Below are 23,034 nucleotides of genomic sequence, written 5' to 3'. Positions count from 1 at the left end.
TATGTTCAAGGCAGAATTTGAACAAAAAAGCAAAATATTGGCTAGCACTGGAGGGCTTCCAGTCACAAAGGATGGTCTATGATAATTTTAAGGAATTTTTAATAACCAGAAGATGAATTTTAAATAATATAATATTTTAATCATAACCCATAACCCATATCTCAGCTATCACAATGGATCATCTATGGAAATTTTAAGGATTTTTTAATAACCAGGAGATAAATTTTAAATAATATAAAATTTTAATCGTAGCCCATAATCCATATCTCAGCTATAATCACCTACTGTTTCTTGGGTAAGACTTAAATAGAGTTAGTGAAAGTTTTACATGTGTGAATACCACACACACTTGCACAGCATGCCTATTAAAGGCTACAGATTAATAAACTTTATATCAAAACAAATGACCATATAATTTGATCCTTAAAACTATTTAAAAAAAAAAAGTCATCATGTAGCCCAGGATGGCCTGGATCTCACTACATATACCAGTTGAGCCTCAAATACACCATGCCTGGCAAAAATCTATCCCTGTCCTGTAAATCATGACCATCTGCTTCTGCCTCATCAGCACACCACACCTGTGTGCATCAGTGCACACACATTCTTCTATTGCTTATATTAACTAATTTACATTTGTATATTGTACAAATAATGTAGCCATTTATTTATAGCTCTGGAACTTTAATACTGTGATTCGTATACTTTATAGAAAGAACAAATTGTTCTGGAGAGATGCCTCAGCAGGTAAGAGTTCTTGTTCTTGCAGAGGACCTAAGTTCTATTCCCTACACTCATGTGGCAGCTCAAAATTGTCTGTAATACTTCCCCAAGCACCAGCTATTCATGTGGCACACAGAGATACAGGCAAGCAAAACACCCAAACACATACAATAATAAAATAAAATATTTAAACAAAAGAATAGACAGGGGCCTAGCATAACTGTCCTTTGAGAGGCTCATTGAACTCAGCAGTCAACGGGCAGAGATGCACACACTCATGCCAAACATTAGATGGAGCTCGGGTCGTCTTATGGAAGAGCTGGGAGAAACATTGAGAAACCTGAAAAGGACAGGGACTCCATAGGAAGACCAACAGAGACAACTAACCTAAACCCTTTGGGGCTCCCAGAGATTTAACCACCAATCAAAGACCAGGTCTGAGCTGGACCTAGGCCCTCTGAACATATGTAGCAATGAGCAGGTTGGTCTTCATGCAGGTCCTCCAAACAACTGGAGCAGGGAGTGCCCCTGAGCCTGTTACCTGCCTGCTACCTTCCTGTGAATCCCATGCCCCTATATGGACAGCCTAGTCTGGCCTTAGGGAGAGGTTGAGCCTAGTCCTCTGCAGCAACATGATGTGCTGAGGAGGGCTGGGGGGGTGTTTAACACTCAGAGGGGGGCTTCTCCTCAAAAGGGAAAAGAGGGGGTACTGAGAGGAGAGGAAAAGCTGATATTGGGTTGCAAGAGAATGAATGAATAAATTTAATTTTAAAACAAAATTAAATTCATAATGATAAAACTACAAGTAGATCTCTTAAAAGTTGACATTTTTCACTTAGCTTATAACAAAGAGACATTAATTAAAGAAGTGGCCTGGAGTTCCACAGTAAATCTGTTTTATACAATAACCAGCCTTTGAAATGAAATCTAGTTTTCATTGAGAACAACTATGTTCAGTTAAATGTTACTGTCATCTAATAGTTTTATGATGGTTAAAACATCATATTACCTAAGACTGCCCCTCTAGAACACAAAGGTACACTTAGCATTCATCTAGAAAGTATCTATATGAGAGTAAACAACAGCATGTGCACACCAAACAAACAAAAAATTCTCACAATTTCCCACACAGGCAAAACCACTGGAAAAGTCCAGCCCTGTGGTTGTCAAGTAGGAGTCACCTGGTAAAACCGAAGGGGCAGTGATGGTCAGCAGTCTGAGAAAGCACGCGCCAGGAATGGAAAGGTCCACAGATTCCTCTTCATCCAGCTCACCAGGAACAGGCATCTCTGGCCTTATCTGAAGTAAGTAAAGACATGTTAGAGAGAGTAAAAATAAGACATGTAAAATATAAATGTAAAATATAAATTACCGTAGACTTAATCAATCACTCTTCAATATCAAAAGACAATTTAAATAAAATTGTAAAGGTACCTTCATGAAACAGCAGGTATGGTGGTGTACAACTTTAATCCCAGCAGCTGAGAGACAGAGGCAGGTGAATCTCCGTGTGTTCAAGGCCAGTCTAGTCTACATAGTAAGTTCTAGGACAGCCATAGAGAGACCCTGCCTCAGCCACCACCCATCCCCACAACACACACACACACACACACACACACTTACTTGTCCTATACTAACTGAATGGTAAATTCATTTTATTTGATATGATCTTGGTTCCATTTAATGAACTGAGAGCAATACAATAGGAACATCAGCATAAGCAATTATTATAGAAAATGAATAAAACACCACATCACATAGTAAAGTAAGATATCAACACTGACATATTCAATGTGTTCAACTATTGTGGTTTACAGTTAAATATTTTGCTTATAGGATTTTTACTTTTCTTTGTGGTTTTAGAGGCTGGAGAGATGGCTCAGGAGTCAAGAGCAATTGTTTCCCTTCCAGAGGACCTGAGTCTGGATCCCAGCGCCATGCTGGGCAGCTCACCACTGTTTATGACTCTAGCTCTGGGCATTCCAACATATTCTCCTGGCCTCCATGGCTGCGTGCACATCTAACACACACATGCACACATGTACAGCAATACAAAATTTAAATTTTTAAAAACTGTTATTCCAACTATATCTCTAAGACAAAGTTTCAAATCTTCTAGTGACAAGCTTGTGACATGACAAAAGCTTTACTTGATATTCTTTGGACTTAGCAATAGTTGCTACGGAAAATAACACTAAAATCAGTAATCAGTAGCTTTGCTTTACTGTATGTAATTTGCATTTTGAAGTAATTTTTCAGTTGCTTTGTGATTATTTAGCTTTGTGTGAACCAAATAAGAATATAAAATTAGTATTAACATATTTTCTATAACATAATGCTAAGGCAATTAATTAAATTTTTAATACTTTCAATGACACACCATCGTAATGTCCACACGGAGATAATTAAGCATTAGGGTAGGGAATCAAAATACAGAAAAGTGGTTGCTATAACCATAAAGTGCCAGAACCTAGTCGTTGCCATTTGCCTGTCTCCAGGAGTTATTTTTAGAAATAATTAACAATTCCTGCAGACTGCCTTCTTCATGGGTCCCCAAAGCACCATTTCATTAGCAACTGCACTGAGTCAGGAGTCTTCAGAAGGATAAAAGAAAACAGACAGCAAATGCTTCTCTTATGTATAATAATCTGACTCCAATGAAGCCGTTCAGCCGTAAGGAGAGCTATCTCCACTACTTGAAGCAACTTAACCTCCTGAGTACTCGAGACAAGACAGCATTTAGATTCAACACTGAGAACTTAGCTCTAAGAGGACTAAGCCAGCCACACTTCAGAAATAACAACTGGGCAGAGTGCAGACAGGGTATGAAAAAATTAGTTTATGATAGTACATTATCAGAGATACACTGGCACAAAGAGAACCTTTAGTTCTGACAAGCAGGGTTTCCCAAGTGTCTCTGGCTTGTAGTTGCAATTTTCGAAGTCTACTGTGATTGAGAACTGCCTTTGAAATTCTAACCAGTACTAAAGCCTCCTAATTCCTGAAAGCTAGATATATAAAAGAGCTAGCTTGCTGTCACTCCAACGTGCTTCTTGGTTTTAAGTATCAAGAACATTTGGAAAAACAGTAAATTTTCATGAAGCCCAGGGGTTCCAATACTAGGTATATAACAAAAATAGACAAAAGTCTATGCTCATACAAATATTTATACACAAATGTTCAAGAAGCATTATTCATTTTAGCTTCCAAATAAAAAGGCACTAAAATCATCATCAGCTTATGGATTAATAACCAAACTGAAGTAAATTCATGCAATGAAACATAACTCAATCATTGAAAACAATAAAATAAAACTTCAAGTCTGGCAGTGGTGGTGCACGCCTTTAATCCCAGCACTCTCGAGGCAGAAGCAAGTGGATTTCTGAATTTGAGGCCAGCCTGGTCTACAGAATCCAGAACAGCCAGGGCTACACAGAGAAACCCTGTCTTGGAAAAAAAAAAAAACCCAAAAAACCCAAAATACATACATACATACATACATACATACATACATAAAGGGGTAAGGGATGGCTCAGTGGGTTAATCCACTTGCTGCTGAGCCCCATGACCTGAGTTTGATCTCTGAGACCCATAAAGTGGAAAAGAAAACTGACTTGTCCTGTGATATCCTCGCATGCACCACCACACATGTGCCCTTCTCTTCAAGATGAACCTGATAAATAAATGTTTGAAAAAACGATCAAGCTGGGTGTAGTAGTGCACGCCTTTAGTCCCAGCACTCGGGAAGCAGAGGCAGGTGAATTTCTGAGTTCGAGGCCAGCCTGGTCTACACAGTGAGTTCCAGGACAGCCAGGGCTACACACAGAAACCCTGTCTCAAAAAAAAAAAAAAAAAAAAAAAAATCAAAAACGAATCTGATGAAATAATGAAAATAACACAGGAAAGCTAAAAAAATTGATGAAAAAAAGAATTGGCCCTCTGAAAGGATAAACAGCAAAGACTTCACCAAGCAAACCAGAAGAGACAGAAAGAAGAACGAGGCGAAGCAGAGGGAAATCAATAGATCCCACTGAAACCCGGAGGATGTCTAGAAGCTTTGAAAAAAATTATTCTAATAAATTAAAGAATGTAGGAGAAATACATAAATTTCTACATACATATGTCAAAGACTAACTAAAGAAGATGAAAAACCTAAGCAGGTCAACTATGAGCAATGAGACAGAAGCCTCAATAAAGGCTCTCCCAACAGAAAGACAAGCTCTGACACGATTAATGATGCTCTGCTATGCTTGCAGACAGGAGCCTAGCCTGTCTCCCGAGAGCCTTCGTCCAGCAGCTGATGGAAATGGATGCTCTGAACAACAGATGGAGTTCTCAGAGTCCTGTGGAAGAGTGGGGGAAAGGATTAAGGGAGCTGGAGGGGTCATGGACACTACAAGAAGACCTACAGAGTCAACTAAATTGGGCCCATGGGGGCTCATGGAGACTAAACCACCCACCAAAGAGCATGTGTGGCTTGGACCTAGACCCCCAACACATTTGAAGCAGGTGTATAACTTGGTCTTCATGTAGGTCCCTTACAAATTGGAGCAAAGGCTGTCTGACACTGTTGCCTGCCTTTGGATCCCTTTCCCCTAGTTGGGCAGGCTTGTCTGGCTTCAGTAGGAGAGGATGCACCTAGTCCAGCTGGAACTTGATGTTCCAGGGTGAGTTGGTAACCATAGAGTGGGGTCTCTGAGGATAAGGGGAAGGAAAAATAGGGGAAGGGTGGGAGGAGAGGAAAGGAAAGGGATACAATCAGGTTGTGCGGTGAATTAAAAAAAAAATCTCCCAACGAAGGAAACTCCAGGACTAGATAGATTCATTGTCTTTTAGGTAACACCAATACTTAAACTACTCCATAAAACAGAAAAGACTGCTTGCAAACTCCTGCTATGAAACTAGTATTAAATTGATACCAAAATGAGATAAAGGAACAAGAAAAACAATAAAAAGCCAATTTCCTTGGTAACCATAGATGTAAAACACTAGCAATCTAATTCAATATACCAAAGGGATTAAACATTATGATGAAACACCATAAGCAAGCTGGGTTCATAGGAATACAGGGTGGTTCAAAATATTCAGTTCACATAACAAAATTTAACACGTAAAAATATAGCAAACAGGGGCTGGAGAGCACCCGTTGCTCCAGAAGACCCAGGTTTGATCCCCAAAACAAATACAGTGTCTCACAGCCACCTGTAACCCCATGTACATGGAATCCACTCAACAAGTATGCATGTGGTGCACATATGTGCAGGCAAAACATTTATACATGTAAGCTAAGACAAATAAATCTTCTAAAAATTTTTTTAAATATAGCACGTAAAAAGTCTCAGGACACAAATCGCATAATTACTACATGTAGAAAAGTTTTCACAAAATTCAACACTGCTTCATGATAAACTTCCACCCTGCAGAAGTCAGAGACAGAATGAGACCTCGAGACAGTAAAAGTTACAGACAGAAAGCTACAGTCAACTTTATACTGAATAAGGAAAAAGAAAAGCATTTTCTCTTGACTTGGGAGGAAGACAAGGGTCTCTATGATATCTGCTATCATTCAGTTTAGTACTTGAAACCATAGCCAAATCAATAAGACAAGAGAAAGAAGGAAAAGGAGCACATATAGGAGAGGAAGAAATAAATTATTCACATTTATACACAATACTACGTTTTAAAAACTTAAAGATTCTACCAGAAAAACATCTTAAATCTGGCATACTTTTAGAAAACTAGCAATATGAAAAAGGTTGTAATAGTTTTCTAAACAGCAAATATAATGAGGAATAAGCCAGGGAAATAATGTCACTCACAGTACCACTTTCCTAAGCAAGATACCTAGGAATAACCTACCCAAAGAAGAAAAGATATATAAAACATGGAAGAAGTTAGAAAGATATCCAATGTTTATAGATCATTAAAATTATTTTTTTTGGAGGGGGGGGGGTTCGAGACAGGGTTTCTCTGTGTAGCCCTGGCTGTCCTGGAACTCACTTTGTAGACCAGGCTTGCCTCGAACTCAGAAATCTGCCTGCCTCTGCCTCCCAAATACTGAGATTAAAGGCATGCGCCACCACGCCTGGCAAAATTATTATTTTTAAAATGGCCAAGTTACCAAAAGGAACAGAGATCCCCATCAAAACAATAACCATGTTCTTCACAGAAAGAGAAAATAATAATCCTAAAATTCATATTCAAGGACAAGAAACCCCAATAAGCCAAAGTCACCTTAAAGAGAGGAGAGGAATGGAGAGGAAATTAACATAAAGTATTCTATAGGACTATAAAACCAAAAACAGCTTAATACTGACACAAAAAAATGGAAAAAAACCAGATGAATAAAAAATAAAATATACCCAGTTTCAATAGAATGGCTAAAAACATGTATTAGAGAAAAGTCTCCTCAACATAGAGTGCTGAAAAAAAGGACCCTGCATATCCACAGAGAACATTGTAACCATGCCAATATTTCTGGCTCACTATTTAAAATGAAATACTCAACACAAAATTGATTAAAGACCTTAAGGTAAGAATCAAGAGGCTGAAGCTAGTCTAGGGGAACTACTTGAAGGCTAGGCACAGCCAACCGCCCTTTTCCCTTGGGAGGTAGAGGATCTCTTTTTGAAAGAGAGACTCATGTAGCCCAGGCTAGCCTCCAACTTGCTATGTAGCTGAGGCTGAGCTTGAGTTCCTGACTCTCCTTCTGCTGCTTCTCAACTCTGGGTTGCAGCTGTCTGGCTGGCAATGACCTTGCAAAGCAATTGTTTTTTATTTGCATGGGCTTTCTGCCTGCGTGTATGAGTGTACCACGTGCTTGAGTGTGCCTGTAGCGGTCAGAAGGAAGTAGCAGATCCTCCTGACCTGGAGTGATGACTCCAGTTGTGGACTCCATGTGGGTGCTGGGAACTGACCTAGGCCCTTCCTTAGAGCAGCCAGTGCTCTCATCTGCTGAGCCTTCTCTCCAGCACCATCAATGACCTTTTGAATAGGACTCCATAGGTCCTGAAAATGACAAATGGTGATCATATCATATCAATAGTGCTTCTTAGAACAAATGGCAGCGTGGACGGGCAGCATATGCACAAGCAAAAAACATTCGCCTTCTAAGTATCCAATCGGGGATAATATTCAGAATATATAAGGAGTTAAAAAAATTTTAACATTGAAAAAAAACAAATAATCTAAACAAAAATGAGAAAATTAACAGACACTTTTCAAATAAACAAGTACACGTGGCCAATAAATAAATGTAAATGTTTTCAGCATTGTTAGTCATTAGGTAGACATAAAGTAAAACTACCTTATGAGTCAAACTCCAATCACAGTAGCAAATATAAAATATTTAAAAATATACCAAAAAAATCATACCAAATGCTGACAATGATGTAGATGGAAAGAGCCCATAATATACTGCTGGAGACATGTCAGTATGCAAGCTCCCCAATAAACAGAAAGTGGGACTAGCCTATAAGCTAGCAGTCCGCTTTCTGGGTATGTACCTGAAGGAACCAAAGGTGGTTTGCTATAGATACCTGCATACTCATATTACTGTGCCACTGTTCACAGTAGCCAACTCATAGTATCAGCCTTGTTGCCCAGCAACAACTGACTGATTAAAAAGAAAGTGCCATGTATACCTTGTAGCAGATTATCCTACCAATAAGAGCAATAAAGTCATGTCACTCACAGGAAAGAGGATGAAATTAAAGACTACCACCATGTTAAATGAAATTAACAAGACCATATGTTTTCTCTCACATGTGAATATTCCTTTAAAATAACAGACATGAAAGTATATATTAGGGACTTGAGAGAGGACTGCTTGGGGCAGTGAAAATAATCAAAGTTTAAAAAAAAAGAGAGAGAATAAAGTATAGAGATACATAAGAGATATATGCTACATATAAAGAAGCCCTGAAAAGACTATGTAAAAGAAGTTATTCATAAGAGACCACATTAGAGATGATTCTGTTTATAGAAAGGTCCAGAAAAGATAAATTGACAGAGACTGAAAGATTAATGTTTGCTTAGGATTTGGAGAGGAAGAGAGTAAAGACGACAAACAACCCAACATGGGCTCTTTTAGGGAATGGTGTTCTCACAAAGTCTTTACATGTTCTAGACATGCTGAGCTGTCAACTTTAAATGGCTGAGTCCTATGGTTTGTGAATTATATCTCCAAAAAGTTGTTTAAAACGAAAGTAAAGAGGAAGGAGATGGGATGGCAGCAGAGGATAAAAGAAACCACTGCTGTCCCTCCATGTGAGGAGACTTACCTGCTGGGCACAGTGTGCTAAAGAACCAAATGCTTCCAGAATGGCTTAGCAGACAAGAGATAGAATCATTTCGCACAGTTTCCTGTCTCTCCCTCCTGCTCCATCAAGTGACATTACTCAAAATGAGAAACAGTATTCAGGCCACTGACATTTCGAAAAGCCACTACAGTAAGCTCCAAAGTTGAAGGACGAAGAAAACCCAACCATTCATCTTCAATAGTCTAATTTCACACTGATGTGAGTGCCAGCTAATGTAGGTGCTGGGAGTCGAACTTAGGTCCCCTGGAAGAGCAGTAAGTGCTCTTAACTGTTGAGCCATCTCGCCTGCCTCTGCTCAGGTCTTAAGGAATTATTTCCTCCTATTATCTAACATCAGTCTTTCCCCTTGGTTTAAATGTAACAACTTAATAGGCTCAGACTGAGAGCACTCACTTATAAGAGTATCTGTTGAAGTTACAAAATTTGGGCAATTGCAACACATTAGCTGCTAAAACATCCAGGGAAAGCTCAGAACTTCCTTAGACGACACAAAGAAAACTACAAGACCTCACAAGTATAGAAAAGCTGTGTTGAAAAAAACTCAAAGCCAAATTAAAAAAAAAAAAAAAAGACAAATTACTTTTAAAATCTCCTTTAAATTGAATATGAGAAAACAGCCTACAATAGGCCTAGCTGTTCATTCCTAACCAGATAACCTTCCAAGTGCCTTTCCGTGTGTCTAACCTATGAAAATCTGAGAGTGTGTGCGCAAGCAGAGGAGCGTAATGTAGAACGTGTCAAGTATCTGCATACATTTAGTTAAAAAGAGAAACAGCCTCTGATGAATGCAAGGACATTCACTTAAATCAAAGCCAAGTGGTTACACCACAGCTCTACCAACCCTGGATACAAAATGAGTTCTTCTTTATCACTTCTAAAATTAACCTTGGAAATCAACAAGACTATCTTAAAAATCTTATAAGATTAATTTTAAAGCGGCTTAATATTTTTAATAACTCTAAGTCAGAAGAATAAAACCTATGTCTTCTATCTAAAAGTTTATCCACTACTGGTTATTTTACCAGAAAAACAATTCTATGTTGTCTTAGTTGATTTATGTGTGTGTGTGTGGGGGGTTGTTGTTGTTGTTGGGTTTTTATTGGGGGTGTGTGTGGGAATTCCTACATAGAAGAATGCTAAAGAAATGAGGGTAAAATAGTAAAGAGAATGAAAGAACAGAATACATACAAATAATGGAAAAACAATTTTCTATTTTTTAACATAGAGAAGTTCCTCAAATTTTTTCTTACCTAATTTAGATTTTCATTTTGAGGTAAACAATGATATTATTGCAAATTCAAAAAGCACATAAAATCATTTAACACCTTCTGCCCATAGGACAGAGCCCAACGCTCAGCAAATATCCAGTGAGTAGTTATTCAGCAGTAGCAGATAAAGGAAAGTCTCAAGGAAGAAGAAGAGAAAGAAGAGGAGGAGGGAGAGGAGGAAGAGGCACAGGAGGAAGCAGTGGCAGCAAGGTTCAGCAGGTTCAGCACTGGAGCTGTGAGGCTACACAGGCGGGTAGGAGCCTGGTGACAGAAACCGGGGGCAGAGAGGGGAGGACTCCTCCACCCCATCACCTCAACCTTGGCAAGGAAGAGTCACAGTGAGCTATTGCTACTCTGAAGCAGAGGACCTATCCGAGAAGGGGATTTTAACATTAAACCTAATTTCACTATTCAACCTGAAAAGCATGCGTAGAAAAGAATATGCCTTAATGGCTCTCCTTCATCATTCTGCAGCCTGATGGCTAACGTTAAAACATATTTGAAGCATGGACTCTAAACATATCACTACTAGTTACATTAGGAGGCATAAAAAGCCGGTTTGAGGTATTCACGAATCAGAAGGTATAGAAGAGTTTAATTAAGAAAATAGCTAAACAGCAGCAGCGGTCGCCATCTTGGTCCGGGACCCGCCGAACTTAGGAAATTAGTCTGAACAGGTGAGAGGGTGCGCCAGAGAACCTGACAGCTTCTGGAACAGGCAGAAGCACAGAGGCGCTGAGGCAGCACCCTGTGTGGGCCAGGGACAGCCGGCCACCTTCCGGACCAGAGGACAGGTGCCCGCCCAGCTGGGGAGGCAGCCTAAGCCACAGCAGCAGCGGTCGCCATCTTGGTCCGAGACCCGCCGAACTTAGGAAATTAGTCTGAACAGGTGAGAGGGTGCGCCAGAGAACCTGACAGCCTCTGGAACAGGCAGAAGCACAGAGGGGCTGAGGCAGCACCCTGTGTGGGCCGGGGACAGCCGGCCACCTTCCGGACCGGAGGACAGGTGCCCGCCCGGCTGGGGAGGCGACCTAAGCCACAGCAGCAGCGGTCGCCATCTTGGTCCGGGACCCGCCGAACTTAGGAAATTAGTCTGAACAGGTGAGAGGGTGCGCCAGAGAACCTGACAGCTTCTGGAACAGGTGGAAGCACAGAGGCGCTGAGGCAGCACCCTTTGTGGGCCGGGGACAGCCGGCCACCTTCCGGACCGGAGGACAGGTGCCCGCCCAGCTGGGGAGGCGGCCTAAGCCACAGCAGCAGCGGTCGCCATCTTGGTCCGGGACCCGCCGAACTTAGGAAATTAGTCTGAACAGGTGAGAGGGTGCGCCAGAGAACCTGACAGCTTCTGGAACAGGCAGAAGCACAGAGGCGCTGAGGCAGCACCCTGTGTGGGCCGGGGACAGCCGGCCACCTTCCGGACCGGAGGACAGGTGCCCACCCGGCTGGGGAGGCGGCCTAAGCCACAGCAGCAGCGGTCGCCATCTTGGTCCCGGGACTCCAAGGAACTTAGGAATTTAGTCTGCTTAGGTGAGAGTCTGTACCACCTGGGAACTGCCAAAGCAACACAGTGTCTGAGAAAGGTCCTGTTTTGGGCCTTCTTCTTCGGCCAGGAGGAGGTCCAAATACAAGATATCTGCGCACCTTCCCTGTAAGAGAGCTTGCCAGCAGAGAGTGCTCTGAGCACTGAAACTCAGAGGAGAGAATCTGTCTCCCAGGTCTGCTGATAGACGGTAACAGAATCACCAGAAGAACAATCTCTAAACAGAGTCAACTATAACTACTAACTCCAGAGATTACCAGATGGCGAAAGGTAAACGGAGGAATCTTACTAACAGGAACCAAGACCACTCACCATCACCAGAACCCAGCACACCCACTTCGCCCAGTCCAGGGAACCCCAACACACCTGAGAACCTAGACCTAGATTTAAAAGCATATCTCATGATGATGGTAGAGGACATCAAGAAGGACTTTAATAAATCACTTAAAGAAATACAGGAGAACACTGCTAAAGAGTTACAAGTCCTTAAAGAAAAACAGGAAAACACAATCAAACAGGTAGAAGTCCTTACAGAAAAAGAGGAAAAAACATACAAACAGGTGATGGAAATGAACAAAACCATACTAGACCTAAAAAGGGAAGTAGACACAATAAAGAAAACTCAAAGCGAGGCAACACTAGAGATAGAAACCCTAGGAAAGAAATCTGGAACCATAGATTTGAGCATCAGCAACAGAATACAAGAGATGGAAGAGAGAATCTCAGGTGCAGAAGATTCCATAGAGAACATCGGCACAACAATCAAAGAAAATGGAAAATGCAAAAAGATCCTAACTCAAAATATCCAGGAAATCCAGGACACAATAAGAAGACCAAACGTACGGATAATAGGAGTGGATGAGAATGAAGATTTTCAACTCAAAGGTCCAGCAAACATCTTCAACAAAATTATTGAAGAAAACTTCCCAAATCTAAAGAATGAGATGCATATGAACATACAAGAAGCCTACAGAACTCCAAATAGACTGGACCAGAAAAGAAATTCCTCCAGACACATAATAATCAGAACATCAAATGCACTAAATAAAGATAGAATACTAAAAGCAGTAAGGGAAAAAGGTCAAGTAACATATAAAGGCAAGCCTATCAGAATTACACCAGATTTTTCACCAGAGACTATGAAAGCCAGAAGAGCCTGGACAGATGTTATACAGACACTAAGAGAACACAAACTGCAGCCCAGGCTACTATACCCAGCCAAACTCTCAATTATCATAGAGGGAGAAACCAAAGTATTCCACGACAAAACCAAATTCACGCATTATCTCTCCACGAATCCAGCCCTTCAAAGGATAATAACAGAAAAAAACCAATACAAGAACGGGAACAACGCCCTAGAAAAAACAAGAAGGTAATCCCTCAACAAACCTAAAAGAAGACAGCCACAAGAACAGAATGCCACCTTTAACAACTAAAATAACAGGAAGCAACAATTACTTTTCCTTAATATCTCTTAACATCAATGGTCTCAACTCGCCAATAAAAAGACATAGACTAACAAACTGGCTACACAAACAAGACCCAACATTTTGCTGCTTACAGGAAACTCATCTCAGAGAAAAAGATAGACACTACCTCAGAATGAAAGGCTGGAAAACAATTTTCCAAGCAAATGGTATGAAGAAACAAGCAGGAGTAGCCATCCTAATATCTGATAAGATTGACTTCCAACCCAAAGTCATCAAAAAAGACAAGGAGGGACACTTCATTCTCATCAAAGGTAAAATCCTCCAAGAGGAACTCTCAATTCTGAATATCTATGCTCCAAATACAAGAGCAGCCACATTCACTAAAGAAACTTTATTAAAGCTCAAAGCACACATTGCGCCTCACACAATAATAGTGGGAGACTTCAACACACCACTTTCACCAATGGACAGATCATGGAAACAGAAACTAAACAGGGACACACTGAAACTAACAGAAGTGATGAAACAAATGGATCTGACAGATATCTACAGAACATTTTATCCTAAAACAAAAGGATATACCTTCTTCTCAGCACCTCATGGTACCTTCTCCAAAATTGACCACATAATAGGTCACAAATCAGGCCTCAACAGATTCAAAAATATTGAAATTGTCCCATGTATCCTATCAGATCACCATGCACTAAGGCTGATCTTCAATAACAAAATAAATAACAGAAAGCCAACATTCACATGGAAACTGAACAACACTCTTCTCAATGATACCTTGGTCAAGGAAGGAATAAAGAAAGAAATTAAAGACTTTTTAGAGTTTAATGAAAATGAAGCCACAACGTACCCAAACCTTTGGGACACAATGAAAGCATTTCTAAGAGGGAAACTCATAGCTATGAGTGCCTTCAAGAAAAAACGGGAGAGAGCACATACTAGCAGCTTGACAACACATCTAAAAGCTCTAGAAAAAAAGGAAGCAAATTCACCCAAGAGGAGTAGACGGCAGGAAATAATCAAACTCAGGGGTGAAATCAACCAAGTGGAAACAAGAAGAACTATTCAAAGAATTAACCAAACGAGGAGTTGGTTCTTTGAGAAAATCAACAAGATAGATAAACCCTTAGCTAGACTCACTAAAGGGCACAGGGACAAAATCCTAATTAACAAAATCAGAAATGAAAAGGGAGACATAACAACAGATCCTGAAGAAATCCAAAACACTATCAGATCCTTCTACAAAAGGCTATACTCAACAAAACTGGAAAACCTGGACGAAATGGACAAATTTCTGGACAGATACCAGGTACCAAAGTTGAATCAGGATCAAGTTGACCTTCTAAACAGTCCCATATCCCCTAAAGAAATAGAAGCAGTTATTAATAGTCTCCCAGCCAAAAAAAGCCCAGGACCAGACGGGTTTAGTGCAGAGTTCTATCAGACCTTCAAAGAAGATCTAACTCCAGTTCTGCACAAACTTTTTCACAAGATAGAAGTAGAAGGTATTCTACCCAACTCATTTTATGAAGCCACTATTACTCTGATACCTAAACCACAGAAAGATCCAACAAAGATAGAGAACTTCAGACCAATTTCTCTTATGAACATCGATGCAAAAATTCTTAATAAAATTCTCGCTAACCGAATCCAAGAACACATTAAAGCAATCATCCATCCTGACCAAGTAGGTTTTATTCCAGGGATGCAGGGATGGTTTAATATACGAAAATCCATCAATGTAATCCATTATATAAACAAACTCAAAGACAAAAACCACATGATCATCTCGTTAGATGCAGAAAAAGCATTTGACAAGATCCAACACCCATTCATGATAAAAGTTCTGGAAAGATCAGGAATTCAAGGCCAATACCTAAACATGATAAAAGCAATCTACAGCAAACCAGTAGCCAACATCAAAGTAAATGGAGAGAAGCTGGAAGCAATCCCACTAAAATCAGGGACTAGACAAGGCTGCCCACTTTCTCCCTACCTTTTCAACATAGTACTTGAAGTATTAGCCAGAGCAATTCGACAACAAAAGGAGATCAAGGGGATACAAATTGGAAAAGAGGAAGTCAAAATATCACTTTTTGCAGATGATATGATAGTATATATAAGTGACCCTAAAAATTCCAACAGAGAACTCCTAAACCTGATAAACAGCTTCGGTGAAGTAGCTGGATATAAAATTAACTCAAACAAGTCAATGGCCTTTCTCTACACAAAGAATAAACAGGCTGAGAAAGAAATTAGGGAAACAACACCCTTCTCAATAGCCACAAATAATATAAAATATCTCGGCGTGACTCTAACGAAGGAAGTGAAAGATCTGTATGATAAAAACTTCAAGTCCCTGAAGAAAGAAATTAAAGAAGATCTCAGAAGATGGAAAGATCTCCCATGCTCATGGATTGGCAGGACCAACATTGTAAAAATGGCTATCTTGCCAAAAGCAATCTACAGATTCAATGCAATCCCCATTAAAATTCCAACTCAATTCTTCAACGAACTAGAAGGAGCAATTTGCAAATTCATCTGGAATAACAAAAAACCGAGGATAGCAAAAACTCTTCTCAAGGATAAAAGAACCTCTGGTGGAATCACCATGCCTGACCTAAAGCTTTACTACAGAGCAATTGTGATAAAAACTGCATGGTACTGGTATAGAGACAGACAAGTGGACCAATGGAATAGAATTGAAGACCCAGAAATGAACCCACACACCTATGGTCACTTGATCTTCGACAAGGGAGCCAAAACCATCCAGTGGAAGAAAGACAGCATTTTCAACAATTGGTGCTGGCACAACTGGTTGTTATCATGTAGAAGAATGCGAATCGATCCATACTTATCTCCTTGTACTAAGGTCAAATCTAAATGGATCAAGGAACTTCACATAAAACCAGAGACACTGAAACTTATAGAGGAGAAAGTGGGGAAAAGCCTTGAAGATATGGGCACAGGGGAAAAATTCCTGAACAGAACAGCAATGGCTTGTGCTGTAAGATCGAGAATTGACAAATGGGACCTAATGAAACTCCAAAGTTTCTGCAAGGCAAAAGACACTGTCTATAAGACAAAAAGACCACCAACAGACTGGGAAAGGATCTTTACCTATCCTAAATCAGATAGGGGACTAATATCCAACATATATAAAGAACTCAAGAAGGTGGACCTCAGAAAATCAAATAACCCCCTTAAAAAATGGGGCTCAGAACTGAACAAAGAATTCTCACCTGAGGAATACCGAATGGCAGAGAAGCACCTGAAAAAATGTTCAACATCCTTAATCATCAGGGAAATGCAAATCAAAACAACCCTGAGATTCCACCTCACACCAGTGAGAATGGCTAAGATCAAAAATTCAGGTGACAGCAGATGCTGGCGAGGATGTGGAGAAAGAGGAACACTCCTCCATTGTTGGTGGGATTGCAGGCTTGTACAACCACTCTGGAAATCAGTCTGGCGGTTCCTCAGAAAATTGGACATAGTACTACCGGAGGATCCAGCAATACCTCTCCTGGGCATATATCCAGAAGAAGCCCCAACTGGTAAGAAGGACACATGCTCCACTATGTTCATAGCAGCCTTATTTATAATAGCCAGAAACTGGAAAGAACCCAGATGCCCCTCAACAGAGGAATGGATACAGAAAATGTGGTACATCTACACAATGGAGTACTACTCAGCTATTAAAAAGAATGAATTTATGAAATTCCTAGCCAAATGGATGGACCTGGAGAGCATCATCCTGAGTGAGGTAACACAATCACAAAGGAACTCACACAATATGTACTCACTGATAAGTGGATACTAGCCCAAAACCTAGGATACCCACGATATAAGATACAATTTCCTAAACACATGAAACTCAAGAAAAATGAAGACTGAAGTGTGGACACTATGCCCCTCCTTAGAAGTGGGAACAAAACACCCATGGAAGGAGTTACAGAAACAAAGTATGGAGCTGAGATGAAAGGATGGACCATGTAGAGACTGCCATATCCAGGGATCCACCCCATAATCAGCTTCCAAATGCTGACACCATTGCATACACTAGCAAGATTTTACTGAAAGGACCCAGATGTAGCTGTCTCTTGTGAGACTATGCCGGGGCCTAGCAAACACAGAAGTGGATGCTCACAGTCAGCTAATGGATGGATCACAGGGCTCCCAATGGAGGAGCTAGAGAAAGTACCCAAGGAGCTAAAGGGATCTTCAACCCTATAGGTGGAACAACATTATGAACTAACCAGTACCCCTGAGCTCTTGACTCTAGCTGCATATGTATCAAAAGATGGCCTAGTCGGCCATCACTGGAAAGAGAGGCCCATTGGACACGCAGACTTTGTGTGCCCCGGTACAGGGGAACGCCAGGGCCAAAGGGGGGGAGTGGGTGGGTAGGGGAGTGGGGGTGGGTGGGTAAGGGGGTCTTTTGGTATAGCATTGGAAATGTAAATGAGCTAAATACCTAATAAAAAATGGAAAAAAAAAAAAAAAAAAAGAGAAGAAAAAAAAAAAAAAAAAAAAAAAAAAAAAAAAAAAAAAAAAAGAAAATAGCTAAAAGGGAACTTTGTATACCACCTAATGGAGTATAATCTCTAACAAACACAATCAGATGGTGAATATAGCCCTAAAGGCATGAAAGATAAACAGACCGATATTTTAACAGGATAAGTTGCAAGGAGTGTTTAAGAATTGCTTAATAAAAGCTATTACCAACAGTGGGCTATTTCTGGAGTAACAGGAAAAATCAGAGGTACTTGTTATATTATGATTTAAATGAGCAATTGTCTACCAAAAACCTAAAGAAAGGTGTCCCTGCAGGTGTTTTGCTAATCTACTGGTGGGAGCTTTCACACCAGATTCCCAGTACAGTTTTCTTTTTATTTTCTTATTGTACCTGTATGGTTTTGCCTGCATGTATGTCTGTGCACCGTAATATACAGTGCCCATGGAGGCCAGTAGAGGGTGTCAGATCCCTTGGAACTCTAGTTAGAGAGAGTTTTGAGCCACTATATGGATGCTAGGAACTATGCATACAGTGTCTGAGGAGCAGCAGATCTCTTACTTAATCAGTGAGCCACCTCTCACGCCTCAGATACATGTTTTAAAGGCAGACATGGATAGTTATCCAGAGTTCAGTTTGAAGCCCCATTGGCTTTCATTATAAAGACCTCAAATAAGCCTTCCCACTTGTAACCACTAGCCAGTCATGTCTTGGAAGCCCACAATGGTATACAAAATCCTGGCTGGCTTAAGATTTAGCTTCACGGGAACTTATGATCAGCTTGTTTTACATGGCAGCTCCAATTCAATCCAATAAACATTACGTTGGCCAAGTTCCTACTAGCTTCTGATATCTGTAAAGACTTAACACAGAACAAAAGCCAAACATGTTTTTCTGCCTGAAGATGCCAAGGAATTCACATTTGATCTCCAGGGTACTTTCTAGGGTAATATTATATGTAACTTCATATAATACAATATAATATAATATTACCTTAAAGGCATTCATTTGTCATCTGTATTATTTGGACTTAGTGGTAATGAAAGCAAAGTCAGATTTGAACTCCTAAACATGATATAACAGCTTTAGCTGGTTAAATTAGCTAAGTACTAGAGTCTTCTTTATTTCTATGAAGACAGGGTCTTACTATGTAGCCCTTGGCGAGCCTGAAACTTGCTATGTAGACCAGACAGGGCTAGAAATCATATAGTTTTGCATACCTTTATATCCCAAGAGAGCTGGGATCAAAGAAATATATTTCTATGTCCATCAGATACTAGACTTTATGTTTAGTATGCCTAGCATATACGAGGTTGGAGTTCCATCCCCAACACTGCAGTAACAATAACAACATTAATAAATTACTTATTTTAAAAGCTAAGATAATGCCATATTTTTGCTGAGTCATAAGAAGTAATAACACTTTCTTCATGCCATATCAATTATTTTCCACCTTACTAAAAAGAAGATTTTTTCCTCTTATAGCATTTATTGTTTATGCAATGTAAAGAACTTTAGCACCACAGGAGAGAGAAAATATTAATCTGTGGGCCCATGCTTGGACCTGAACTTCAGGATGGTCCTCGAACTTTACAGAAAGTGGTTCCAAGAGTTGCTCAGAACTTCCAGATAAGCCATGGCTCCAGTCCCTGAAGATAACTCTGCTTGCACCACACTGCCTTTCACCTGCTACAAGGAGATTCAAAGCCACCATGTATGAAGCATAAAACCACACAGTTTCACAGAGTAAAAAGAATAACGGGCAAGTTATAGTGCATGGGAGCTACACCTACAGGTACATATATACACTCATCAGGTAAAGAGCTCCCATGACCAGAGTCATATAATCCAGAAAAAACATCAAGGGATAGCGGCCAAGCAGCAGACATGCTTACCTTTTCTGGCAGGTGAAGAATGGTGTGTTCTCCAGCACTGAAGTGAGACAGAGACTTATATGCAGCACTTGCTACAGTGGGATTCTGGATGAGGCAAACAGAAAGCAACAGCTGTCAAACAGCAGATCTAGAGGAAGCAAGAAAATCTTCTCTCACCAATGCCAGGATCCCACTAAGATTCAAGTGCTACTTAGTCCAAAAGAACATTTACCAGACACTTGAGAAAAGAAACTGGTTCTCATTTCAAAGAAATACTGTTTAAAAAAAAAAAAGTAGGAGAGGGGAAAAACAAAACTAAATCGTCATGACAGAAGTAAGAGTGACTGATCAGCATCAAGCATTCTTCAGGAGAAAGTGCCCCCAATAGTAACAAAAAAATAAAACCGAGCCAGTGGGCTCAAAAACACTCCTAATTTGAACCTAAGAGTTATCTAATTACTAAGGTGGTCTGCATTAGTATGGCTTAGAAGGACTTTGAGGATTTGGAGTCTGACAAGTCCCTGTTTAACAGGACAAGTGACCTATGTGTAGTCCAAGCTCATGCACCCACTGGGCAAGTCCCTGCATGCTGATGCACACTTGTAACCTGATCACAGGGGAGGCAGAGACAGGCAGTTCCCAGGTCTCAGTTCATAGCCAGCCTAGCCTAGTAGGTATATCCATGCCAGTGAGGGACTTGTGTCAAGAAAGATATGATTGAAGAATGACATTGGAATTTGTCCATTGGCCTCCACATACACCAATAATACATGGGCCCGCATAAACACACAGACTATCCTGTGTACAAGGCCTTCTTTTGGTACACATATGTGGAAAGACCAAAGCAGAAAAGGGAAAGAACCATAAAAAAGCAGGAGATAATGTCAAAAGCCTTTCACATCTGTTATTATTAATGAGAGTAGTGGAAAACCATTTTTAAATCTGAACTTACTAATTGCCACTTTTTTAAAAATGAAAACTTCAGTTGAAAGGAGCTAATTGTTTATCCTGAGTGGTTTTCCCAGCCATTCCCCCAGTTTGTCACTGATAGTCCTATAAAAATACCTTGTTTTGAGTGTGAGTCCAGAGGAAGCTGAGGACTTGAACTTTAAAATTCTGGAAAATCAGGAAGTACAAAGGAAAAAGATTAAGAAAGGGCTTAACTTAAACTGAAGAATCTGAAATAACAAATGGTAGAAACTAAGCTACTATTTAAGTCATTGCATCATTAACTGACTGAACCCATTACTCAGAAAGGAAAGCTGCTCAAATTTACCATCTACGCACATACATAACTAAAAATGCCAAGATGGCACCATCTAGAAAGCTGACCATTGTGTCTGACCCTTTAAGTCCCACTACAAATGTCACTCATCTGTGGCACTAGTCTTAGTCCCGTCCCACAAGTGCCCAGGGCATCTTCCTCTAACTGGATGCATGGCAGGTGCATGGCAGCATGTGGCGTGATTAATTCCCGTTAAGTCACACATGTCATACGGCCGTCAGTGTGACGTTTTCAGTTCAAAGACTACGAACGCAATTCCTAGACTGGTTCCTTTTAATGACAATTATTCAGGGTATAATTAGTCAAACTCAGAACTGCTTGCCTGCTGGTGCTCAGTGTCTTCCTTGTGTGGGGCGGGGTTAAGGTTAGTGCTTGACCTCTCTGACTCACGCTCCATTCTTCTTCCCTCCTTAACTTTACAAAACCCATGCCCCCGACGTCAACGGGAAGCAGCCTTACACATCTTTGACGTCAGTCTGACGACACCAATGAAATCAGCATCCCGAATGCCCCCTAACAAGGTTTGTTGTTTCCTCCACTTTGGAGGACAAGGATGTGGACAATGGAGTATGACAGGGAAGTGAGGGCACCCAGCAGGAGAATTCTGGGTTAGATGCCAACTTTCATGTAGTTACTTCCCTGGCATATATCAGACATTCAATAAATGATCATTTCTTCAGTGGACATGACTCTTAAAACCTCGGTGCTTCAATTTTAGTAAGAATTTGAAAATAGTATCCATCATTATTTATCAATACCACTATGGCCTAATATGGTTTGAATTTATGTACTCTGAATCAATGAATAAATATACCATAACTAATAGAAAGCAATTTAAAAAGCATAATCCACTTTAATCATGGACTCTGTGATGCACTGATTATAGTTTAGTGGGAAAAATTATATATCCCTGTAGTATAAAATAAAAGACATGTTCACAGAAGCACACAAAGAAGTTTGAGAGCAGCAGCTGTCTGCTGGAAGAAAATTCTCCAAGGATAGAATGAGATAATGCAATTTTACAATTCATAAAGCACATTTTTAAAATTAAAGATGAAAAGAAAGGAAGTCTAGTCAGAGGGAATAGTTTGAATAAAAGAAATAGAAAGGTTTGAAGACACATAGGAGACATCCTTTGTGTCACTGGATGGCCGGGTATGGTACTATAGAGAAGTGCCATGCTGTAAAAGGCAAATTTGGTTATCTGGGATTCACCGCAGACAAACTGAAAGCTCTCAAGTGACTAAGGAAAAAAGTAATGTGGCAAGAGCTTCCAAGGGATAAGCTTAGGAGAGCTGGTCCCCCACCCCCACTCAAACACCATGACGTGGTTTAGGCAAGGGAGAGATGCCATCCCCCCCCCCCCACGCATACCTGTAGAAGGTAGGAGAGCTGGCCCTAACCCTTGCAGGCTGTGGCATTGGGTGATCTAGTTCATCAAGCTGGGGCAGTGCTAGGGAGCTCTTCCTAGTGGTGCAGGTCCAAGAGGGCTGGTAGGCTTACTAACTCAGCTATCACGCAAGCCCAGACCTAGGGCATTTAGTAGGCCCACTCCAACATCTACCCTATCTATGACTTGCTGGAGCATGTGAAAGGGCCAGTCCTACAAATCCATGACAGGACTCCATTACACAAACAACAACAAGATATCCAAAAGATGTCCCAATGAGGATCTAGAATGGATGGCATAGCAGAAGCCAGAGGCCTTGAATCAGATCAGTGTTCATTGCAGTAAATATCTACAATCAAAGAAGTGTGAACAAAACAGTACACTGTGTTATACACTGTGATACACCACAGCTGCCACAAAAAAAGATGGGGTTTGGTTTGATTTGGTTTTTTTGTTTTATTTCATTCTTTTTTATTTTTATCTTTTATTTTCTTTTGGGAGGCAGGTTACAAGGGCAGAGAGCAGATATGAAGAGGCAGGGAGACGAGTGGGATTGGGTTACATGCTGTGAAATTCAGAAAGAGTCAATAAAAAGTTAAAGAGAAAAAAAGAAACAAAAAGAAATGTTTGGGGGAAACTGAATGTAACTTTGGCTTCGATCCAAGTAACTGCTAGGCC

The 23,034-nt window shown here is 40.4% G+C and overlaps 1 protein-coding gene across 6 annotated transcripts in view; it reads right to left on the bottom strand.

Moving 5' to 3' along the window:
• The window catches only part of Focad (focadhesin), a 316,392-nt gene that overhangs the window by 112,006 nt on the left and 181,352 nt on the right, over positions 1-23,034 (bottom strand). For all 6 annotated transcript variants that reach the window (XM_030253421.1, NM_001081184.1, XM_006537886.3 and 3 more), the window contains 3 exons: positions 20,747-20,797; positions 19,703-19,786; positions 1,905-2,022 (listed from right to left, as the gene is read on the bottom strand). In XM_030253421.1, the coding sequence (XP_030109281.1) occupies positions 1,905-2,022; positions 19,703-19,786; positions 20,747-20,797 (253 nt within the window). The remainder of the gene's footprint in view (positions 1-1,904; positions 2,023-19,702; positions 19,787-20,746; positions 20,798-23,034) is intronic.

The sequence above is a fragment of the Mus musculus genome, chromosome 4 (assembly GCF_000001635.26).
Source record: "Mus musculus strain C57BL/6J chromosome 4, GRCm38.p6 C57BL/6J".
Classification (NCBI taxonomy): Eukaryota; Metazoa; Chordata; class Mammalia; order Rodentia; family Muridae; genus Mus; species Mus musculus.
The sequence above is the reverse complement of the archived record's forward strand: the minus strand, read 5'-3'. Positions and strand labels throughout refer to the sequence as shown.